The sequence below is a fragment of the Petaurus breviceps genome, unplaced genomic scaffold (assembly GCF_028583685.1).
Source record: "Petaurus breviceps papuanus isolate PSGF00001 unplaced genomic scaffold, PetGlider_PUasm1.0 79, whole genome shotgun sequence".
In the NCBI taxonomy this organism is placed as follows: domain Eukaryota; kingdom Metazoa; phylum Chordata; class Mammalia; order Diprotodontia; family Petauridae; genus Petaurus; species Petaurus breviceps.
In genome coordinates this window covers 8060922-8079808 of record NW_027186523.1, presented here as the reverse complement: position 1 = coordinate 8079808, position 18887 = coordinate 8060922, and the positions used below count along the sequence as shown (strand labels likewise).

Genomic DNA, 18887 nt, shown 5'->3' with positions numbered 1-18887 from the left:
ATGAAAGGACCTTGTATTCTCTACCTTTTTCATTTTTTGTTTCCCTGTGAAAAAGTGTCTACTCTAGAAAATTATCTGCAAAAGCTTTCCTGTTTCTTTTGTTTTCTTCAAGGATACTTAGAAATATGTAGATGACTCTCATAAAGATTTCATAAAATTAAGAAAGACATTTGTGTTTGTTAATTATCTTCAATGTCGTCTTACTTTTTTTTCAATAAATAATGCCATTTGTGACTTCTGTATCCTTTTGTTATCTTTCCCTACCTTAGTTATCTTAAAAACCAATCCTCAGTGCTTTTATAATTGTGTTGTTGCCTGTGGCTTGGATTTGGTGCTTGGTTTTATATGTCTGCTTTTCTTTACTTCATGTTCATAACATTTCTATTTCCTTGAGTTCTGTGGTGCCAGTCCAAAAGTTGTGCTGCCATGTAATTAATGTTGACCCTAGATTGCTGTAGAAACATTGACAAATCTGTATAATTTTTGTGTCTTTGTTGCCCTTTTCCCATTCCATCTGTAAGTTTTCTTAGGATCTGATTTAGTTTTATCTGATGGTAAGCTTTGTACAGATGCTTCCCCCCTCACTCCCCGGCTTTCGACTGATTCAAGAAGTGATACGACTTGCTGTCTTTTGCATCCCCTTAATTGTTCTACAAAGAACAATTCTAAACCAGTAGTGTCAAATGAGAATAGAAATGGAAAAGAAATGGATGGTTGTGGGCTGCAGAGTGACTTTGAAAACCACAAATTAGCATTATTTATGTTGTATCATATTTTTATCTTGTTAAACATATCCCACTTAGGTTTTAATCTGGTTCTAGTTGCACTCCGGAATTTTGTGGGCTGCCTGCTACTAGCTGCTCAGCTCCTAACAGTGTTGGCCTTTACTGCCTGCCATGTCCATTTGCTTAGCCAGGAAACCAGTGGAAACCTGAGAGATGATTTCCCAGCTCTAGTCTCCTTGTGGTAGTGACTACTTGCTAATAATGATTTAGCTTTGCTTTATAAATGGCAGCTAGGTGGTAGAGTAGATACAGTGTTTGGGCTGGAGCCAGTTCCTGAGTTCACCTTCCTGAGTTCAAATCTAGCCACAAATACAATAGGAGCCTAGGCAAGTCACTTAACCCTGTTTGCCTCATTTAACCCTGTTTGCCTCAGTTGTTCTTCTGTAAAAAATGAGCTGGAGAAGGAAATGGCAAACCACTCCAGTATCTTTGCCAAAAAAATACCCAAATGGGGTCATAAAGAATGTGACAAGGTTGAACAACAGCAAATTTGTTTAAAAATATTTACAATCAGAATCAATGTCACGATCCCTTTTTTTCCAGAGTTTTAACAGCTGGTTAAACAGGTTGCATTGAAGCTATGCACCATTTTTTTTCTCTAGCTTTTCTTCTAATTTGCCTCCTTGTAAAAAATTTCCACACTACTTTGATACATTTTTGACTAAAAATATTCTTATCATTAACTTCTATAAAACAGCAATTAATTTCTGCATTAAAACAATTTTTCAAGGCTAAAAATTAAATCACAGCATGTTCTTGGCATAGGGACCAAGTATTTATGAGAGAAGCTTTATGAAAGGGTACATCAAGTTACAGTTGAGCTACTTCATAGTCTAATTCCATTTATATTATTGTATTAGGCAGAGTATCAAATTATTATACTCCCCATATGGTACCACGAGTAATTAATCTTGTATATTTACTTAAAAAAAATAACCCTTGTGTCTTATTTTCTAAACTCGTTTGTAAACTTCTTGTAGGCAGAAATAGTCTCGTATTTCTTTTGAGTTTTCTACAATGTTATATACATTTTAGTTATTCATTAAATACTTATTGAGTAAATGATTTAGGGTGTTGATAATGGTTGCATTGATTTGTTTAGATTTAACAGGAATATATTTTAGTTGTGGCAGTAGGCATCCAATAAATGTTTGAGGATGATTCCATAGTGATTCTCAGAGGGAGCCCATAGGACTTTGTATTATAAGAAGCATAAGGCACCTTTTTTTGAATGCTGTTTGCCACCTATATACCAGCAAATTGGGATTCAAAGATCTGTTGATTCCACGTTTGTGACCCTTTTCCTCTTATCCCCTGCTGCCAGGGGCACCATCCTCAGGGGTCACTGCCCCATTGTTATCATTTGGTGCCCTTACCATATACACTAGAAACTCTTGGAATATGCATAGCAAATCCAGATAAGCTCTTTGGCTGATGTAGCCTCCCTAGCTATTTCATGGGAATGGCTAAAAAGTCCTTCAAGCTACTTTGGGGAGCAGTTTCGCTTCTTTGCCAAAAGGCCAAGAGAATTTGGAGATGAATGATATGTTACACCCGCATTTTAAAGGTACAACCAACATTTGCGTTTTGTACAATGTAATTGCTGCCTACTCCTGTATTAAATTTAGCTAGATGGGTCTTTTTTTTTTCACAAGAGCAAAATGCATTTCAGCTTACTGCAATGTAGCTCTTGGGGTTTTCTCAGCGGAAAAGAATGAACAGAATCAGCTGAAATTTTATTGTCTGTTGGTAAACACTTTGTACATTATTTCAGCCAGCTCTAATTAGATTTATTTTAAAGCTCAGTTCCCATAAAGTGTAGTGACAGCCAACAATAAAAATCAAATGCTGATTCTAATAAAAACACACATACACACAATCACACCAGAACTAGTTGTAATTCATTCTTGTGTCCTTTTAGCATAGCTCTTGAAACATGTTGATGGAGAGACATTTTAATTTTAGACCCTCAGAACATCAGAAGAATACTAACCTGAGGAAGAAGAGAACACCTGCAATGTACCTTTTATGGTATGAATGAATGGTGTTAGAATTAATTTTAATTGTGAAGGAAAAAAAATTTGTTTTCTGATATCCATCAAATTTTCAAAGCAAGTTGTTTGCATTCAAAGGGAGACTTCATTGTGAGGGTACAGCCAACATTTGAGGGTCGTCTGTATTTGGGTCAGTATGGTAATTCTTTAGGGGCTGAGCATTCATCTTTTATTGGTTTATAATGCCTGCTGTAATTATGCAGCATTGCATTAATGCATATTACTTTTGATAGCGCCAGTCCATCTATTACATAAGCTATTTTTTCTCACTTTTAGAATTTATTTTGTTGTGCAAAAATTTCTGCTCTGTTTGAACACTTATGTCACCAGTCTTCTATGTATTTTTTGATTTTTAAAAATTGAACTTAAATACCCATAATAAAATGAGTATTTCTGTATACATATAAGATTATACATGAAACTAAACATTATATAGAACTTGCTTTTCTTTTTAAGTGTATAATAAATTGAACATCCAACTTCCAAAACTGTTTTGCTTGTATGTGAAGCTGTCTAGCTTTTCTTCTGTGCATTAAAAATATTTTAGTATCCTTTTCTTTTGTGGGGTGCTGTGGAACTCTATCCCTAGCCCCTCTTCCTCCTACATACATATTTCTTTCCATACCGATTTGTCCTTTCAAATTCCTTAGGCAGTATCTCCAACTAGAAATACCTCCATGCCATGAATTCAATAAATATAAATAGATGATGATAATCTGTTTATTAAAAAGTGACTATGCCAGAGCATTCAGGTTTCCTAGCTCTATTCATTGTTAAAACACCTTGAAGTGAATAGGGGCCTCAGTTCAACTGAGGGAGCATGCATTTGAATGCTCAGCCTTTGAAGAAATGCTATATTGATCTGAATATAGGTAACTCCATATATAGTCTGTGCCCCCAACGTGAAATCTCTCTGAAAAGTTGGTATAATCTGATTTAGGCTGTGTTCAGGTTTATACTGGCTAGACTTGGGAGAAAAAAAAGTGTCTTCAGATCACTCATTGTGAAAAAAAATGAGCATGTAAAGTCACATATGTATCAAAATATTCATAGCAGCACGTTTTGTGGAAGCAAAATAAAACACCCTGAAAACAAAGTGGGTAGCCACCAGTTGAGGAACAATTGAACAAGTTGTAATAGAGTATGTAATGATGGATATGAAGAATTCAGAGGAACATGGGAAGATTTGTATGAAATGTAGTGCAAGGTAAAATAAGCAGAACCCGGAAAACCATGTAAACATTGATGACAACATTATTGCAGAAAACAGCACTTAAAGGCCATGGAACTTAGATTAATTGCAATGACCAATTCTTGTCCCAGAGGATGGATTATGAAACACAATCCCTTCCCCTGGGTAGGTAATATGTAGGACAGATGGGAGACATTGCCAACTCTTCTAGACATGGCTGGTTTTGTCCCATTTGTGTTTCATTATTTGTCTTTATTTCAGAGGAGCATCAATTAGGGTAGTATACCACAGGAGAGGACTGTGGCATAAAAACAAAAGATTATCAACATAACTTTTAGAGAAGATACTATCAGATATTTATTTTCTTGGCCATTGAGTTGGAAGTGCCAAGTCAGGGCAAAGGCATATGAGAATTAGACCCAGAGCCAAAGCCTCCTAAATAGATATGTTTCTGGGGAAGTTTGCCAGGGATTACATACTCATAAATTGGGACAATTCCAAGGAAACTGAAGAGGATTGTTACCTAGCTACACCTATTCAGAGCTTAGGCATAAATGGTTCTGTCAGCACAGGAAATGACAAAATAAGCAGACTGTCTCTTTTTTCTTTATTCCATCTGTATTATAGTTCTTAAATAAATGATCAGAACAACATTCTGTCAGAGAAATATGGTGGTTTTTTTGTTCTTAGAAGTGGTTTTAATTAGTTTATTCTGGGAGAATTTAAAAAAGTAAATTCCTTCTCTATAACGAGTAGCTCACTAACCAGTGGGATTGAGGTCATCACCTGCTTATCCAATTGGTGATGAACCGGTTTAGTGTTATCTTTCAAGGTGATTTCATCACACTTAACCAAGATGTTTCACTTAACTCAGGTGAAGCTGTTATTGCTTTTAAGTGTGAGGGTGATAGTTTGTTTCTGTACAAATGAGCCAAATTGCCTCATTGAAGTTCACCATAATGAATATTTTGCTTTGTGTTTTTCTCTTTCCCCTTTCCCCCCCAAAGGTTCTTAGCATGGTAATTAATGCAGCTTACAAGCCAGGAAGGGTATTGAGGGAACTACAGCTTGTGGAAGACCCACAATGGAATTTCCAGGAGGAGACCCTGAAAGCAAAGTAAGTGTTTTCAACTCTGGAAAACCTGGCTTTGAGTAATGCTTAATTTGCTATGTCTTATTGACCCAATAATGAGCAATTAAAAAAAACTAAAGGAGGTTAAAGTATTGTCCAGAAGCAATATATGCTATGTATGAATATAGATTTATATGAGTTTTATTATATCCAATTACCTTTTGGACAGGAACTTAGGCAATATATTTCTGTAAGTATGAGTTTGAAAGTCTTTTTTTTTTTTATTGTTCAGTAGCAAGTATCTGGTTGGTTCATTTGAAAAGTAGACTATGATACTGTAGCCTTAAAGTAAACTTATGTATGCTTTGGTGGATATAAAGGAGAAAGACTTCTCATATACATGAAGAACATGTTTTAATACAAGTCCATGATTAGTACAAATAATGAATCCCCTGAAGTGGTCATTTATATTTGAATTCGTACTTTTCAAAGTTATAATTATATAAAATATGGTAATTGGTTCCAACCCTTTGGAAATAGGCAGTGAAAATTAGAATATTGCACCTACCTTGGGGAATTCCTTATTCACACAAATCTGGACCTAACTATATTGATAATCTGTACTTATCTGTACACAGCCCTTGCTCTCTGGAAGTGTTCTTTTTTTTAAGAATCCACATTTCTTTGGGGCAGATTGAGGGAGGTGGGTGGTAGTGATTCTTTCTTGGGATGGTAGATATTTTCTTCTTATCTCCATTGAATTGCAGGTAAACTTAACTGAAGGAGAAAATTTTTACATTGCTTTCAGTTTCCTGAAATATGAATTTCAGAGCCCTCAGCCAAATGTTTTAGTGGATGTAAGAATACATAGGTGATAGAGAAAGTACTTTGCTCCAGACAACTATATGTTAAAAAAATGCTTTGAAACTTGATGATTTTTAAAAAATTCTCAGTGCCCCAAAATAGATTAGCTGTTACTGGCTTACTTCCTCTGGAATCCATATTTCCTCCCAACTCATACTGTGCAAACACTTTTTTCATCTTCACCCTTGGCACATTGTATACATTGAAGACAAGTTTAAAAAAGAATAAGAATCTATATATATCTAGTCCAGGAGTTCTTAACTTGCGATACGTGAACCTTTTAAAAAATATTGAGTAATTTCAGTGTAACTGGGTTCCTTTGTAATCCTGTACATTTTATTTGACCCACTTCAGAGCATTTTTCTGAGTAGGGGCACAGGGCCATGGCACAAAAAAGTTAAGGAACTTCCTATCTTGTGTATGCATCCCTCTTTCCCTTGAAGAGGTTGCATCCTGCATAGAGAGTACCTAGGGAGCATGCTAAAAATTTTAAGAATCAAGAATTTTTTACTTAGAGCTAACCTAAATTAATCCTTCTCCAATATAAGTTCATCATCTCCTTTTGATGCTCACTGTATATTTGAAAAACTAGCACATGGCATTATCCTTATCTTGAACATCCCACTTATTGCCAGCAATTGACTAGCACTCCAGGTATATGTTCAGGGACATCTTCTGAACTATGACTTATTGTTGAAATCACTGATGGGATGATGATGCTTTACTAGACAATACAAGGTATAAAGTATCTATAAAACACTCAAGGGCTTTTGGGGGGTTGTTTTTGGTTTTTGATGGGCATTGTAGCATATCCATTCTGTTGGATGAAGTATTATTAGATTTGTCCTTCTGCTCTTTTATTTCTCAAAGATTAGCATCACATTGTTTCAAATACTTAATTTTTCTATCCACTCATTTTTTTTTTAAAGCAATCGGGGTTAAGTAACTTGCTCAAGGTTACACGGCCAGTTATTATTTCTGGGTGTGGTGCTAAGTATCTGAGCCCGGATTTGATCCAGGTCATCCCGACGCTGGAGCCGGTGCTCTTACTTGCTGAGGCACCTGGACGCCCCTATCCACTCAATTTTAAGAAAGCTTTAGGGAAAGTCTGTCTGCAGCTCATTCTTACAAATATCATATATGGCACAGAAAAGGGAAATTGGAACTTTTCTCCTCTAAAATTACCTTTTTCTCCTCCACTAAAAAGAAAAGCATCAGTAATAGTAGAGCCTTTTTCTGGACAGCCAGGAAAATCTTTTTATTTTGGTCCCCAAATATAACCCCAAATTCAGTGCACATGGAATAAATCTAATAGATACAGACAGAATATTTTTAGTGGATCTGTGATCTCAGTGATTTGGGTATTTCCTTTTATCAACATAGATCATAGACCCTCCTCTGCTTTTTTCATTTTGTCTAACACTTATCCATACCCTTCCCTTAATTTTACATAGGGGGTCAACCTAACTTGATGGGGCCTTCATCAAGATCTCTTGATTACCTGAATACCCATATGACCCACACACTGCCATCCCTCTCATTTTACAAGACCTGGCCATTTATCTCTTTAACAGTAACTTATGCGATACTTTGTTCATATTGTACATTGTTGGTATTGTACTCTAGCCTAATAATATTCATTTTATGTTTTTCCTTGCTTTTTGGATGACACACTTCATTTTGATTTCTCAATGATTTAGCATTCTGTAATTTAAAGTTGTACACCATCACCAGAAACTGTTAATAATAAAATGATAAGTTTTTATTTCAGGAAGAAGCTTGGGGTCATTAAAAGCCCTACATAATTTGCTTCACTCTTCCTTCTGTTTAATGTTGGGCCTAGTTCATTGTCTTTGGTAGTGCCTATCCAAGATATATACATGCACAATACATTTATGTATATGTGTGTATATATGTGCACATAACACATACATACATGCATACATACGTACATACATACACTGTATGGATGGTTAGGTTGGACTTTTTTTTGAGTGATCATAGATCTAATTTAGAGTATCAGGATTGATTCTTATCAGCAAAATGTCATCTGCAGATAGGAGCATCCAGAGAATTTCACTCTCCCTAGGGGATTCCTTCTCAAGTGAATTCTGTACCGAGTGTCCTTCATAACAGTGGCAGAGCATAAGGATCCTGTTCCAAATGCTAGAAAACAGAGAGGGTACTTTTTGCAGAGCTTGCACTAGTTTCTGTGTTGCCAAGTCGATCGGAGTTTTTATTAAATCCAGCCTAATAAAATCAAAACAGGCATTGTGAAATCTGGCCCTGCCATATTCTAAAAGCAACATATTACCTCTTATATCAAATATGACAGTAAGTTCCATTTCAGAATCTTACACAGCAACTTATAATGAGAAAATGTCTGTCTCAACTGGGTTTCAAGTGCGCTAGATCACAATAGTATCTTTGAGCAGCTGCTAATGATGACAGGTTTATAGTCAGCAGGAATGTTAGTGTTATCATACTACATGTTGAGTCACCTCATTCCTTCTGATGTAGAATGACAGCTTTTTAGATCTTGACAACTTTGCTGTTTACTTTAGTAGGAAAGGAAGGAGAGAGAGCTCTTTCCCACTTAGCTGAAAGGCAGAAATCCTTGCTGTCATGAATAAATTAACTTGCATTTAATTCACTGAGCTGTCAAAGGTATATGTCACTGAATCAATTGCAAACAGTGTTTCAAAGAAAGATAGAATTTTGATTATTCATCGGGGTAAGGAGATTACTATCAATTATCATTCATAGTTCCTGCTTTTTCACATAAATGTAAAAACCTATATACTGGAAGGAATTTAAAATATCATTGGAAAAAGGGTCTTGATGGTATAAATCTACATAAGAACTACCATATATCTTCTATAGGAATTTTCTGACATCTTTTTATTCACTTATATGGTGTCAGAAAGACTTTCAGTATTCCCATAAGAGGTTCTTACAGTGTTTAAACAGTATTTAAGGTGTTTATCAATTTATTAATGACCATTTATTGAATACCAGTGATAAAAATAAAAATAGCCGTTATATGCAGTTCAGCTACTATTACATATTTTGGCAGAAAAGACTCTCTTATTGTATATTTCCTTGTTCTCCAGTATTTTGGACATACTGCTTAAACTTATCTCTCAAGGTTGTTAGGAGGATCAAGTGAGATAATGATTGTAAAATGCTTAGCACAATGCCTGGTACATAGTGAGCACTATGTAAATATTAGCTGCTGCTGCTCCTACCACTAACACCACCACAACTGCCACCATATTGAAAAGCCTGCTTTCTGTCATTGTAGTCCCTACCCAGAACATAGATCCTATGCTTTCTTTAATTTTTTCATTTTAGCCATTATAGTTTTTAAAAACAAAACAAAAACTTTTTGATGTCTAGAATTCCTTAGCAGTTTATTTTGAGCGTTAGCACTCTTACTATTCTTTTTAAAAGTAATTTCATTATCAAACATCATTTTTACTTCACTTTCATTTCTGAATGTATTTATCACTACAACCCTCCCCAGAGAACCATCACTTACAGCAGAGAAATTTTTTTAAACGAGGACATAACAAGCAATTCAGCATAATTAAGCCAGCACAAGGCAGAATGGTTCAGTGGATAGGGTGTTGGATTGGGAGTCAGAAATCCTGGGTTAAAAATTGGCTTGGCCACTTACTGCCTCTGTGACCCTGGGGAGGTCTCTTTACCCCTTTGGGTTTCAGTTTTGTCACCTGTAAAATAAGAGTTAGTGTTGGCCTAGAGGGCCTCTGAGGTCCCTTCAGTTCATGGTCTATTATCATCCTATTATACATGTTTGACAGTTCATGCAGTGGAGGCTTCTGGGTTACACAACCAACAAGATGGAAGACTGTTTTCTCTGATCCTCATTACCTCTCAAACCTTTCCAAAATAGGAATTGTGTACAAGTGACAAAGCAGTTTCAGATTTCTCCATGGTCCAGGACACTAAGTATGAAAGAGAAAAAGAACCAATGAGCTAAAAAGCATAGAAGCTAAAGCCTAATTACCAACTCACTCAGCAACCTGTCCCCGACTTCCTACTTGACTCCAGAAGCAGGGCTGTACAAGGCAGCCTACAGGCTTGTAGCAGAACTCAACTCCCCCTCCTCCCTCTTTATTCCAGGGAAAACCAAAAGGCAGGGTACAACACCATGGCAGTGCTCTGTGCTGCAGAAGTACCCAACTAGAATACTAAGAACAGAGAAAACCAGGGCAGGACGGGTTTGTGGCTAGGAGGTACTCTACTAGACCTGAGGAAGAGAGCCCAGCTGCTTACCTGGGACCACTTGTGTTCTCCAGAAGTCGCTTGGGGGAGAAACTTGAGCTCAAGACCAGTGAAACGTGAATTGCCCAATGTAAGAAGAGACTGAAATGGCTCTGAGGCAAAAAACCATTACAAGGGAAGGAATCAGAAGGGAAAAATAATGGGGAAAATCTGAAATTACCGAAGATACCAGGAGGAAGGAAAATGACTAAGGACGTTAACAACAGAACAGAAAATGGCCTCCAGATCAGGGAAAAGAAATCAAGTATCTGTGAATAAGTATTGCAAGACAAAGGAGAAGAAACCAATACCTGATGAAGTAGAGGGCCCTGAATGGTTTGAAAGAGAAATAAGAATTATGAAAGAATTTATGGATTACATAGGAGAAATAATTGACAGAATAGAAGAATTTGAATCCAGGGGAATAAATCTCACCAAAAAACAAATGAGAGGATAACTGATTTGGAATGCAAATATATGCAATATATATTCTGGAAGAAGAGAAGCAAAAAACAGTTATCATTTAAAGAGAATATGATCTGAACTCAAGGACAGGATATATAGAGATAAGTTAAGGATCACAGGTCTCTCAGAAGAGTAGTTTCAAACTCACATAGAAATGGTGGTCACAAAACTGTGTACAAGGATCCCTACAGATTACATATTAGTTTAGAAATCACATAGTAACATTATCTACGTTGTGTTGCATTTGTATTTGTTTTGTTATATATTTCCTAATTGCATTTTAGTCTAGTTTAAGCAGTAAGGTGTAAACACACCTCTGTTCCAGGAGAACATGACAAGTCAAAAAACTTGAATACCATAATTCAAGAAATAATATAAGAAAAGATAATAAAACTGCCTACAACTTCAGAACACAGAACAGAGTGCCAATTGAAAGAATCTACTGATTGTCTAAAGGTGTGTCTGTGTGTGCGTGCATGCATGTGTCAGTATCTATGTTCCCTACTCATGATCTTCCGCCTCTGCAGGGGAGATTGGAGATGCATTTTATCATCTCTTCTCTGGGGCCAGGTGTGGTCTTAATAATTCTTATAGGATCATGCCAGACTTCTTGATTTCTCTTATTATTTTTGCCCTTTCCACAATTTGTATAAGTCTTTTAAATATCTGAGTAGGTTGGTAAGTTGCTCTACATTGATCTCAATGTCCTATCTTCCTCTTCCTTGGAATTTATACTTCTGAGCTTTAAAAAAATTTTTTTAAAGCAATCAGGGTTAAGTAACTTGCTCAAGGTTACAGGGCCAGTTATTTCTGGGTGTGGTGCTGAGTATCTGAGCCCAGAGTTGATCCCCAGGTCATCCTGACACTGCAGCCGGTGCTCTTACTCGCTGTACTACCTGGCCGCCCCATACTTCTGAGCTTTTTGATCCCCACTGAGTTGAATTCCCCTCTTGAGTTTTTGGCTGTAGGATACTACCTAGCCTTACGTTGAAAATTTGTGACACGATTTGCCCATATTGAGGGTGCATATCAAATACTCTGACCAGCTTTCCTCTTCTTTTGTACCATAAATTCTAACTTGGAGCTATCATTTCCTTCCAAGATTGCCATCATTGATGCCCCCAGCAATTAGTATATCCTGCTCAATGAAAACTGTCAATAATAAGAGTTACCTTCGCTGTTTCATCCACTTCTCAAAGAAGCAAATTATCATTAAGGCAAAAAAGGAAAAGTATTAGCTTCTCTGTTTTTGACAGCTCGAGGCCTCTGCCGGTTGTCTGAGGAATTGAAATTTTCCCTGACACTTCAGTATCAGACTTGTGATCTGTTTGCTGAACTCTGTTTTTTCCCTTTCTTTGGAGGTAATCTATTCTGATGACTCTCTTATTTGATCTCCTGACCTCTTGACTAACAGGATAAACCTCACTGAACAAAACAAGCAAGAAAGCTTTCACTTTCTAAAAAACTGGGGAAAGAGTTTAACTAAGTTAAGGATTTAACTAGAGTGCCCTATCTGGGAACTGCCTGGAATAGACACTCTCTCTTCATGCAAGATGCCTTCCTGACCACCTTCTTTTAAAATGCTATCTTTGAAAATTCATCAGTTCTGATGCAGTGATTTTTTTCCCCATTTTTTTCTTTTCCTTCCTTCTGAGGTGATTTATAATGGCAGGGAATTTTCTGTTGTATAGCAACTTAGTTTCCTCTAATATCTCCCCATTGCTTTTTCTTTTCCTTACTTATAAGGCATGTTTTAAAATCTTATCAGTGTTTAGAGTAGCCTTTCTGGGCCATTTAATAAATTATATAGCTAAGGATTTTTTGCTTTGGGTTCATATCTGCAATGGGAAATAGAAAAATGTGAAACCGTGCTTTTTCAGCAGTATCTTTTCATAACTCCAGTCTACCAAAAAAGGAGTTATTTCTTTGTCATACACTTCCCCTCACCTCTGGGGAGAATTTCACTGGATAAACCCAACAATTAATTCTGTGTTCCTTTGTAATATAATAAAGTATTGATTAGGAATCAAGAGTTCTGGATTATATCCGAACACTACATGAGTGATGTGACCCTAGATGACACTAGAAACGACACACTCAGGACATTTGCCCTAGATAAGTCATGAAAGTGTGCTGTAAGTCATAGTTTCTTCACCTGTAAAAATGGGAATATTTATAATAGGTTTTCTACAGGACTAAACAAGAAAAAATATATGAAGGCATTTGAAAAACTATAGAGACAGAGAGTGGTAGGTACAGTGGTTAGAGTGCCAGGCCGGGAGTCAGGAAGACTCATCTTCCTCCTGTCAAATCTGTCCTCAAACACTTATTTTCTGTGTGACCCTGGGCAGGTCACCTAATCCTGTTTGCCTCAGTTTCCTTATCCTTAAAATGAGTTGGAGAAGGAAAAGGCAAAGCACTCCAGTATATTTACCATGAAAACCCCAAGTGGGTTCACAAAGAGTGAAATAGAAATGAAGCATTCCACATATACAGTCATTGTTGCCATCCTCTTCATCAGCATCAAATTCAGCTCCTTAGTGCCAGAAATTCAGTCGCCCTTGACTTCTATTTACTGTTCTTCAAGTTTCTGCTTGTCTTTAAAGACACCTCACACCTCCGATGGCCCTCCTTTCTTTGTGAAGTCCTCCTCAGTTGCCTTTTTCCCTTCCCCCAGTCAGAACACGTGTTTTGTACTTTCCCTCTTCATTGATCATATTCCGTCATTATTTTTGCATGTTTATCTCCCCTATTTCACTGTAATATCCTTAAGAGCAGGCCTAATATCTTAGTTATCTTTGCATCCTCAGCTGACAAATATAACAATAATTAGGAGGATAACAGATTTTCTATAGCATGAAAATTCTTCCTATAATACGTGCTTAATGTTTATTTAATTTAAGAAGTAGAATATAATTAATCTTCCTTCTTCTAAGGTTTTTGTAGTATTTTCCAGCTAAATCATAAGAAATTATCTCTGCCCTCCCCAAATTTGTAATATACTTGGGGCACTTGTTCTCCCCATCTTCTCTCATAGACGCTGTAATCTTTACCTATATATACATTGGTTATAGCCTAATTTATTCGTCCATTTTGGGTGCAGCCAGAGACATAATTGTTAGGGAATTCTATAAACTTGCATTTATTTGTGAGCCCCAGGTTCCCCACTTTAAGCCTTGACCTGGATTTCACCAAGGCTCTGTACTGCTTTTCTGTAATTTTAAAACGCTACACCAAAAGCCTGGTTTTTAGCTATTTAGTAAAAACCCAAGGACTACATAAATTGTAAGAGATGACAGCAACAAAGGACAAATGTACAGACTGGATATTATTTTAACCTTGCTCCCAATGCATTTTGGTAGTTCATACTATTGACACAATTTGATTCTGTTTTCATTTTGAAGCATAATGAATGTCATGAGTGAGAGCCACCCAGGAGTGAATTACAGAAACCCTATTAAAGCTAAAGAAGAAAGTTCTTGATTAGGAAGAAAAAATAACTTTACAGAAGCTTAGGACTTAGTATATAGTCTTATTACCAAGGAGTAAAAAAAAAAATCCTGTTGCATAGAAAGTCAAGTTTAGCATACCAAGAGGGGTTGATGAGAAAGGAAAGCTAGAATTGTGATTTAAAAGAGTAGTCATTGAAAGCAAATTTTTTTTTTCCTGACAGTGTTGGGGACTAAGGAGTATCAGAGAAAAGTATAACCCTGTTGCCCAGGGTAAATGGAATCTTGATAAGAAATGATGGACAAAAGGCAGAACTGTTCAACTCTTTATTTTCCTTTCTTTTTCTACCAAGGAGAAAAATCTTTGGACTGAAAAGAGAAACACAAAAAATATCTTACAAGGAGTTGAAGCACAAGATGATAGTTCCATCCCAGGGTGTAGAAAGAAATGCTGGATATAATGACCAAAGCACTCTTTAAGGGCCTCTTGAACATCATAAAGAATCGGAGATGTGTTGAAAGATGGAAGAAGGGCAGATGACCAAAGGAAGTAGTCTCTAGACTCTAGGCAACATCTTCCATCTACTTGTGAAAGAGAACCCATATCCATCATCATAACCAAAAATTGTGTTGTGAGTGATGAGTTACTCTTTGTCACGTGATAAGTCATGTGGTTTCTGTAAGGAAATACAGTATACTCTTCAACATATAGCTCTGGTTTGGGCATCAGGCTATCCCCTGAATTCGGAATAGTCACATAACCTTTCAATGAATATTGCTCCTTTTTGGAAAAGATGATCCCAAGCCTTGCTCTGCCACTACCATGTTCTGGGATTAAAAAGAACAGATAAATGTTACAAGGGATCATATCAATAAAAGGCATTAGAATAATTTCTTGAGTCCTTCCATCCCAGGTCAGTGACATTGAAATTAAATTCAAAGGATAGATAAGTTCCAATGATCAAATTGCTGTGTTTTGAAATAAACATTTAGGAAAGCTTAGATACTAGAACTTTTGTTGTCACCCTCAGGATATTCATTTGAAATTTCTTCTCGGTTAAAAAAAAAAGATGGTACTTTCACTTCTAAGAAAAGAGGAAAAATCCTGAGACTGACCTTAGAAAAAATTATAGAACTGAGACTGTAAAAGGGCCTGACTTGCAAGAACCAATGGCCACTTTCAGGGGGAGAATAATTGATCTGTTTGCAACACATTGTTCAACAAAAGAGATGAGAATAGTGATTTAACAGGTGTAATTTGGGCTTCGTGGGTCTTTGGCAATATTTTGCCCTCAGAATCAATATGGGGACTTTTTGAAGGGAATTTCAGTTAGAATGGATGCGTTTAATGTTTTCTAATTTTTTCAATTAGCAAAAATCTATCTCCTTTTCTTATCACTTCCTGTCTTTTATTTCCTTCCTATCCCTTATTAAAAACAAAAACATCATAACAAATATGAATAGTCAAGCAAAACAGCTTCATATCTTTGCCATATCCAAAATATATGTCCCATTCTGTATCCTAAGGCCATCACCCCTGTTGGGCAGCAGGTCCTATGGTAGGACCATCATAATCATAAGTTCTCTAGAATCATGGTTGATCATTACATTGTTGTTGTTGTTTTTAAAAATTTTTTTTAATTTTTTGCTTTTTGGAGGGCAGTTGGGGTTAAGTGACTTGCCCAAGGTCACATGGCTAGTTTTTTATGTTAAGTGTCTGAGGCCGGATTTGAAGAGTCAGGTCCTCCTGACTCCAGGGCTGACACTCTATTCACTGAGCTACCTAGCCACCCCCATTACATTGTTCTTAAGAGTTTCTTAAGTCTTTCAAATTTTTTCAATTTTTTTTTACCTTATTGTTATTGTATACATTGTTCTGGTTCTGCTCACTTCACTTTGCATCACTTCATATAAATCTTCCCAGGTTTCACTAAAACTATATCTTTCATCATTTCTTATGGTACAATTGATACTGAGACATTCACATACCATAATTTATTTGCCTATTCCCTAGTTACCCAGTTGATGGACACAACCTCCTTCCCCCCTCCTTTGTTTCTAGTTCTTTGCCATTACAAAAAGAGCTACTATAAATATTTTTTGTACAACTGGGTCCTCTTCCTCTTTCTTTGTCTTCTTTGGGGCATAGGTCCACTTACAGTGGTGTTAGATAGAATGGCTGCATTTTAGAGAAAAAGTAGAGACAGGGAGACAAACTTAAAAAGCAAGGAGGTGAGAATGGTAGGACTACCTACTTCTCCAGGATACCCTCCTCTTGTGGGTAAATTGGGATGAGTGGTAACCTAAGATGTAGCTTTCCTATTGGCTTCTATTGTGAAGTTATAAGCTTGGATTGGAGGAAGATTTCTGACTTTCCCAAAGTTATATCTTCTTGTTTAAGTAGTTCCAGAAATCATGACTATCTCTAAATGACCTCTCCTAGCTTTTATAAGTAACAACTATAGCACTAAATGGGAGAACCAAGTGTGGGAGCTGTGGCCATATGTCTGTTCAGAACTGACCCTGGGACCCCCTCATTGCTTTATTGTTCCTCACTCTTGAGATTTGGCTAGGGCTTGTTCTTTGGTTTATTTCTTCAGTGTGTTTTTCACCTTGGATTGTAGTGAGGTCTTTCTCCCTGCCGCTTCTTTGCAGAAATGCCATTTTTTGAATAATAAAAATCAATTGAGTTTCTAGAAGATACGCAGTTTTTCCCAAGATAAGATTTCTTTGTCCTGAATTGCATAGTTTTCAAAATGATAACATAATTACTTATGTACTTAATTTTTCAAAAATTAAATGTGATGATAAAAGCACAAGTTTCATTTCATAACATTTATTTTGGGGACTGGTGTTCATTAGTTATGCACCATGTATTAAATTGCACATTACCAAATGAGAGTATACTTAATGGAAAATTGTATTGTAGTGGATTGTTTTAACTTTTCCTTTATATCACCAACCGTTTATAAACAGAATTCATTGTTATTATGGCATGAAAATACTTGTTGATAAGTTTGCCACGCACTGACTCCTGCATTCTCATTTTTCATCCTTCCCTTATCATGCCTTGTCCCCTTGTGTACCATTCTTGAAATAAAATTCCTTCTGCTTCCATTCATCACTGCTCTTTGAAATCCTTCCCTTCCTTCAAGGCCCAGCTTATGGAGTTGGACATGTGTCCCATGTAGCTTTGACCATTTACCTCAACTAGAATTGATTTCACCTGCTAAATTTCTTCTCATATTTTTCACTGCCCCAGTCCTTTGTACATGTGTTCCTATTTCTCCTGTATTCTAAAATCTAAACAAATGTCTGATTTTATCTTTATTTCCCTAGGGCCTCACCCTCATGTGTGGGTGGGTTGGGGTAGAAGGTTCCTTGTACTTAATAGCTGCTTACATGGTGGCTGAACCTTAATTTAATTTACTAAGAAATATGAAACTAAATAAAGTAAACCACTTCATAAATTGCTTTGTTGTTTTAAAATATGATATCATCATATCTGTGAAACATAGTCTTGAAATTGTCCCTATGAATAAAAGTTGGGTTTTTGAAAAAAAAATGTTTTTCTCTTTTCCTAGGTACAGAGGCAAAACATACAGGGCAGTTGTGAAGATTGTACGAACATCTGACCAAGTAGCAGATTTCTGCAAGAGAGTTTGTGCCAAGCTGGAATGCTGTCCAAATCTGTTTAGTCCTGTTCTGGTTACTGAAATCTGCCCAGAAAACTGTTCCATCCACACCAAAACCAAATACAGTAAGTCTTAATTGTGGAACTAGTGTAAGCCATTATCTCTCCCTCTCATCCCTTCTTCCTACCCCCCCCCCAAAAAAAAAAACCCTACACACACCATAATTCGCTCTTCTTATTTCTAGTTATTTTCCAGTAATTTTTTACAGGAATGTCTGAGAGATAATTCTGTGGGAGTGTCTGTTCTAAACAAATATTAATGGTTTGAGTTGGGATGAGGGTTTAGACCAAACGGATGATTTTATTATTTTGGTGAACTTCCTTTCTTCATTGAAAAATCAACAACTGCTTTGGGTATGTAGAAGAAAGTGAGAACTTGAGCCTAAGTCTTTCTGAGTCTGGGGCCAGTTCTTTATCCACTGAACTATACTGCCTCCTAGGCATGTTCTATTAAATAGAATAGTAAGTGAGAGGGATGATGAGGAAGAGGATGGAAGTTATTCCAAATCAAATAGACTCTCAAGAGGTTGAATGATTTAGAATATTTTGTGACGTCAATGTATAGCATAAGGAAAAGAACTCGGATTGACATACTGAGTGGTGGTTGTGGTAGTAGTAGTTGTATTCGTCATGTCTGTCAATATAAACTACTTGGCCAAATGTTTTGGGGGACATAGAGCGTTTCAGAAGCAGTGGCATATGCTACCCAGAATGGCTGGACTTGTGCAGGAGTGTGTGCTCTCAGTAAGTGGCCACCTAGAGCCAGGTGTTCCCCTACAAAGACCAGCTCTTGTCTTGGTTCTCAGAGTTATCTGTTAACAAGGCCAGGAGCCTGGGAACCATGAAAATGTCACAAATCAGTGATGCTTATAAAAGCGGATGGGCATCAGATATGGTTTCTAATTGAAGCTGCCACCTGGCATTGTTACCCACCCACCACCATCCCCCAGGTGACTTCCAGCTCAGCCAGTCTGTTCTGGCAGATGATTAGCTCTAAGAGAAAGCAATCTTTACCAAACTGGACT

General features: G+C 36.8%; 1 protein-coding gene across 1 annotated transcript in view; it reads left to right on the top strand.

Moving 5' to 3' along the window:
- Positions 1-18887, top strand: part of LOC138175814 (scm-like with four MBT domains protein 2) — a 305235-nt gene that overhangs the window by 269270 nt on the left and 17078 nt on the right. The window contains exons 16-17 of the mRNA XM_069106316.1: positions 5039-5148; positions 17753-17928. Of these exons, the coding sequence (XP_068962417.1) occupies positions 5039-5148; positions 17753-17928 (286 nt within the window). The remainder of the gene's footprint in view (positions 1-5038; positions 5149-17752; positions 17929-18887) is intronic.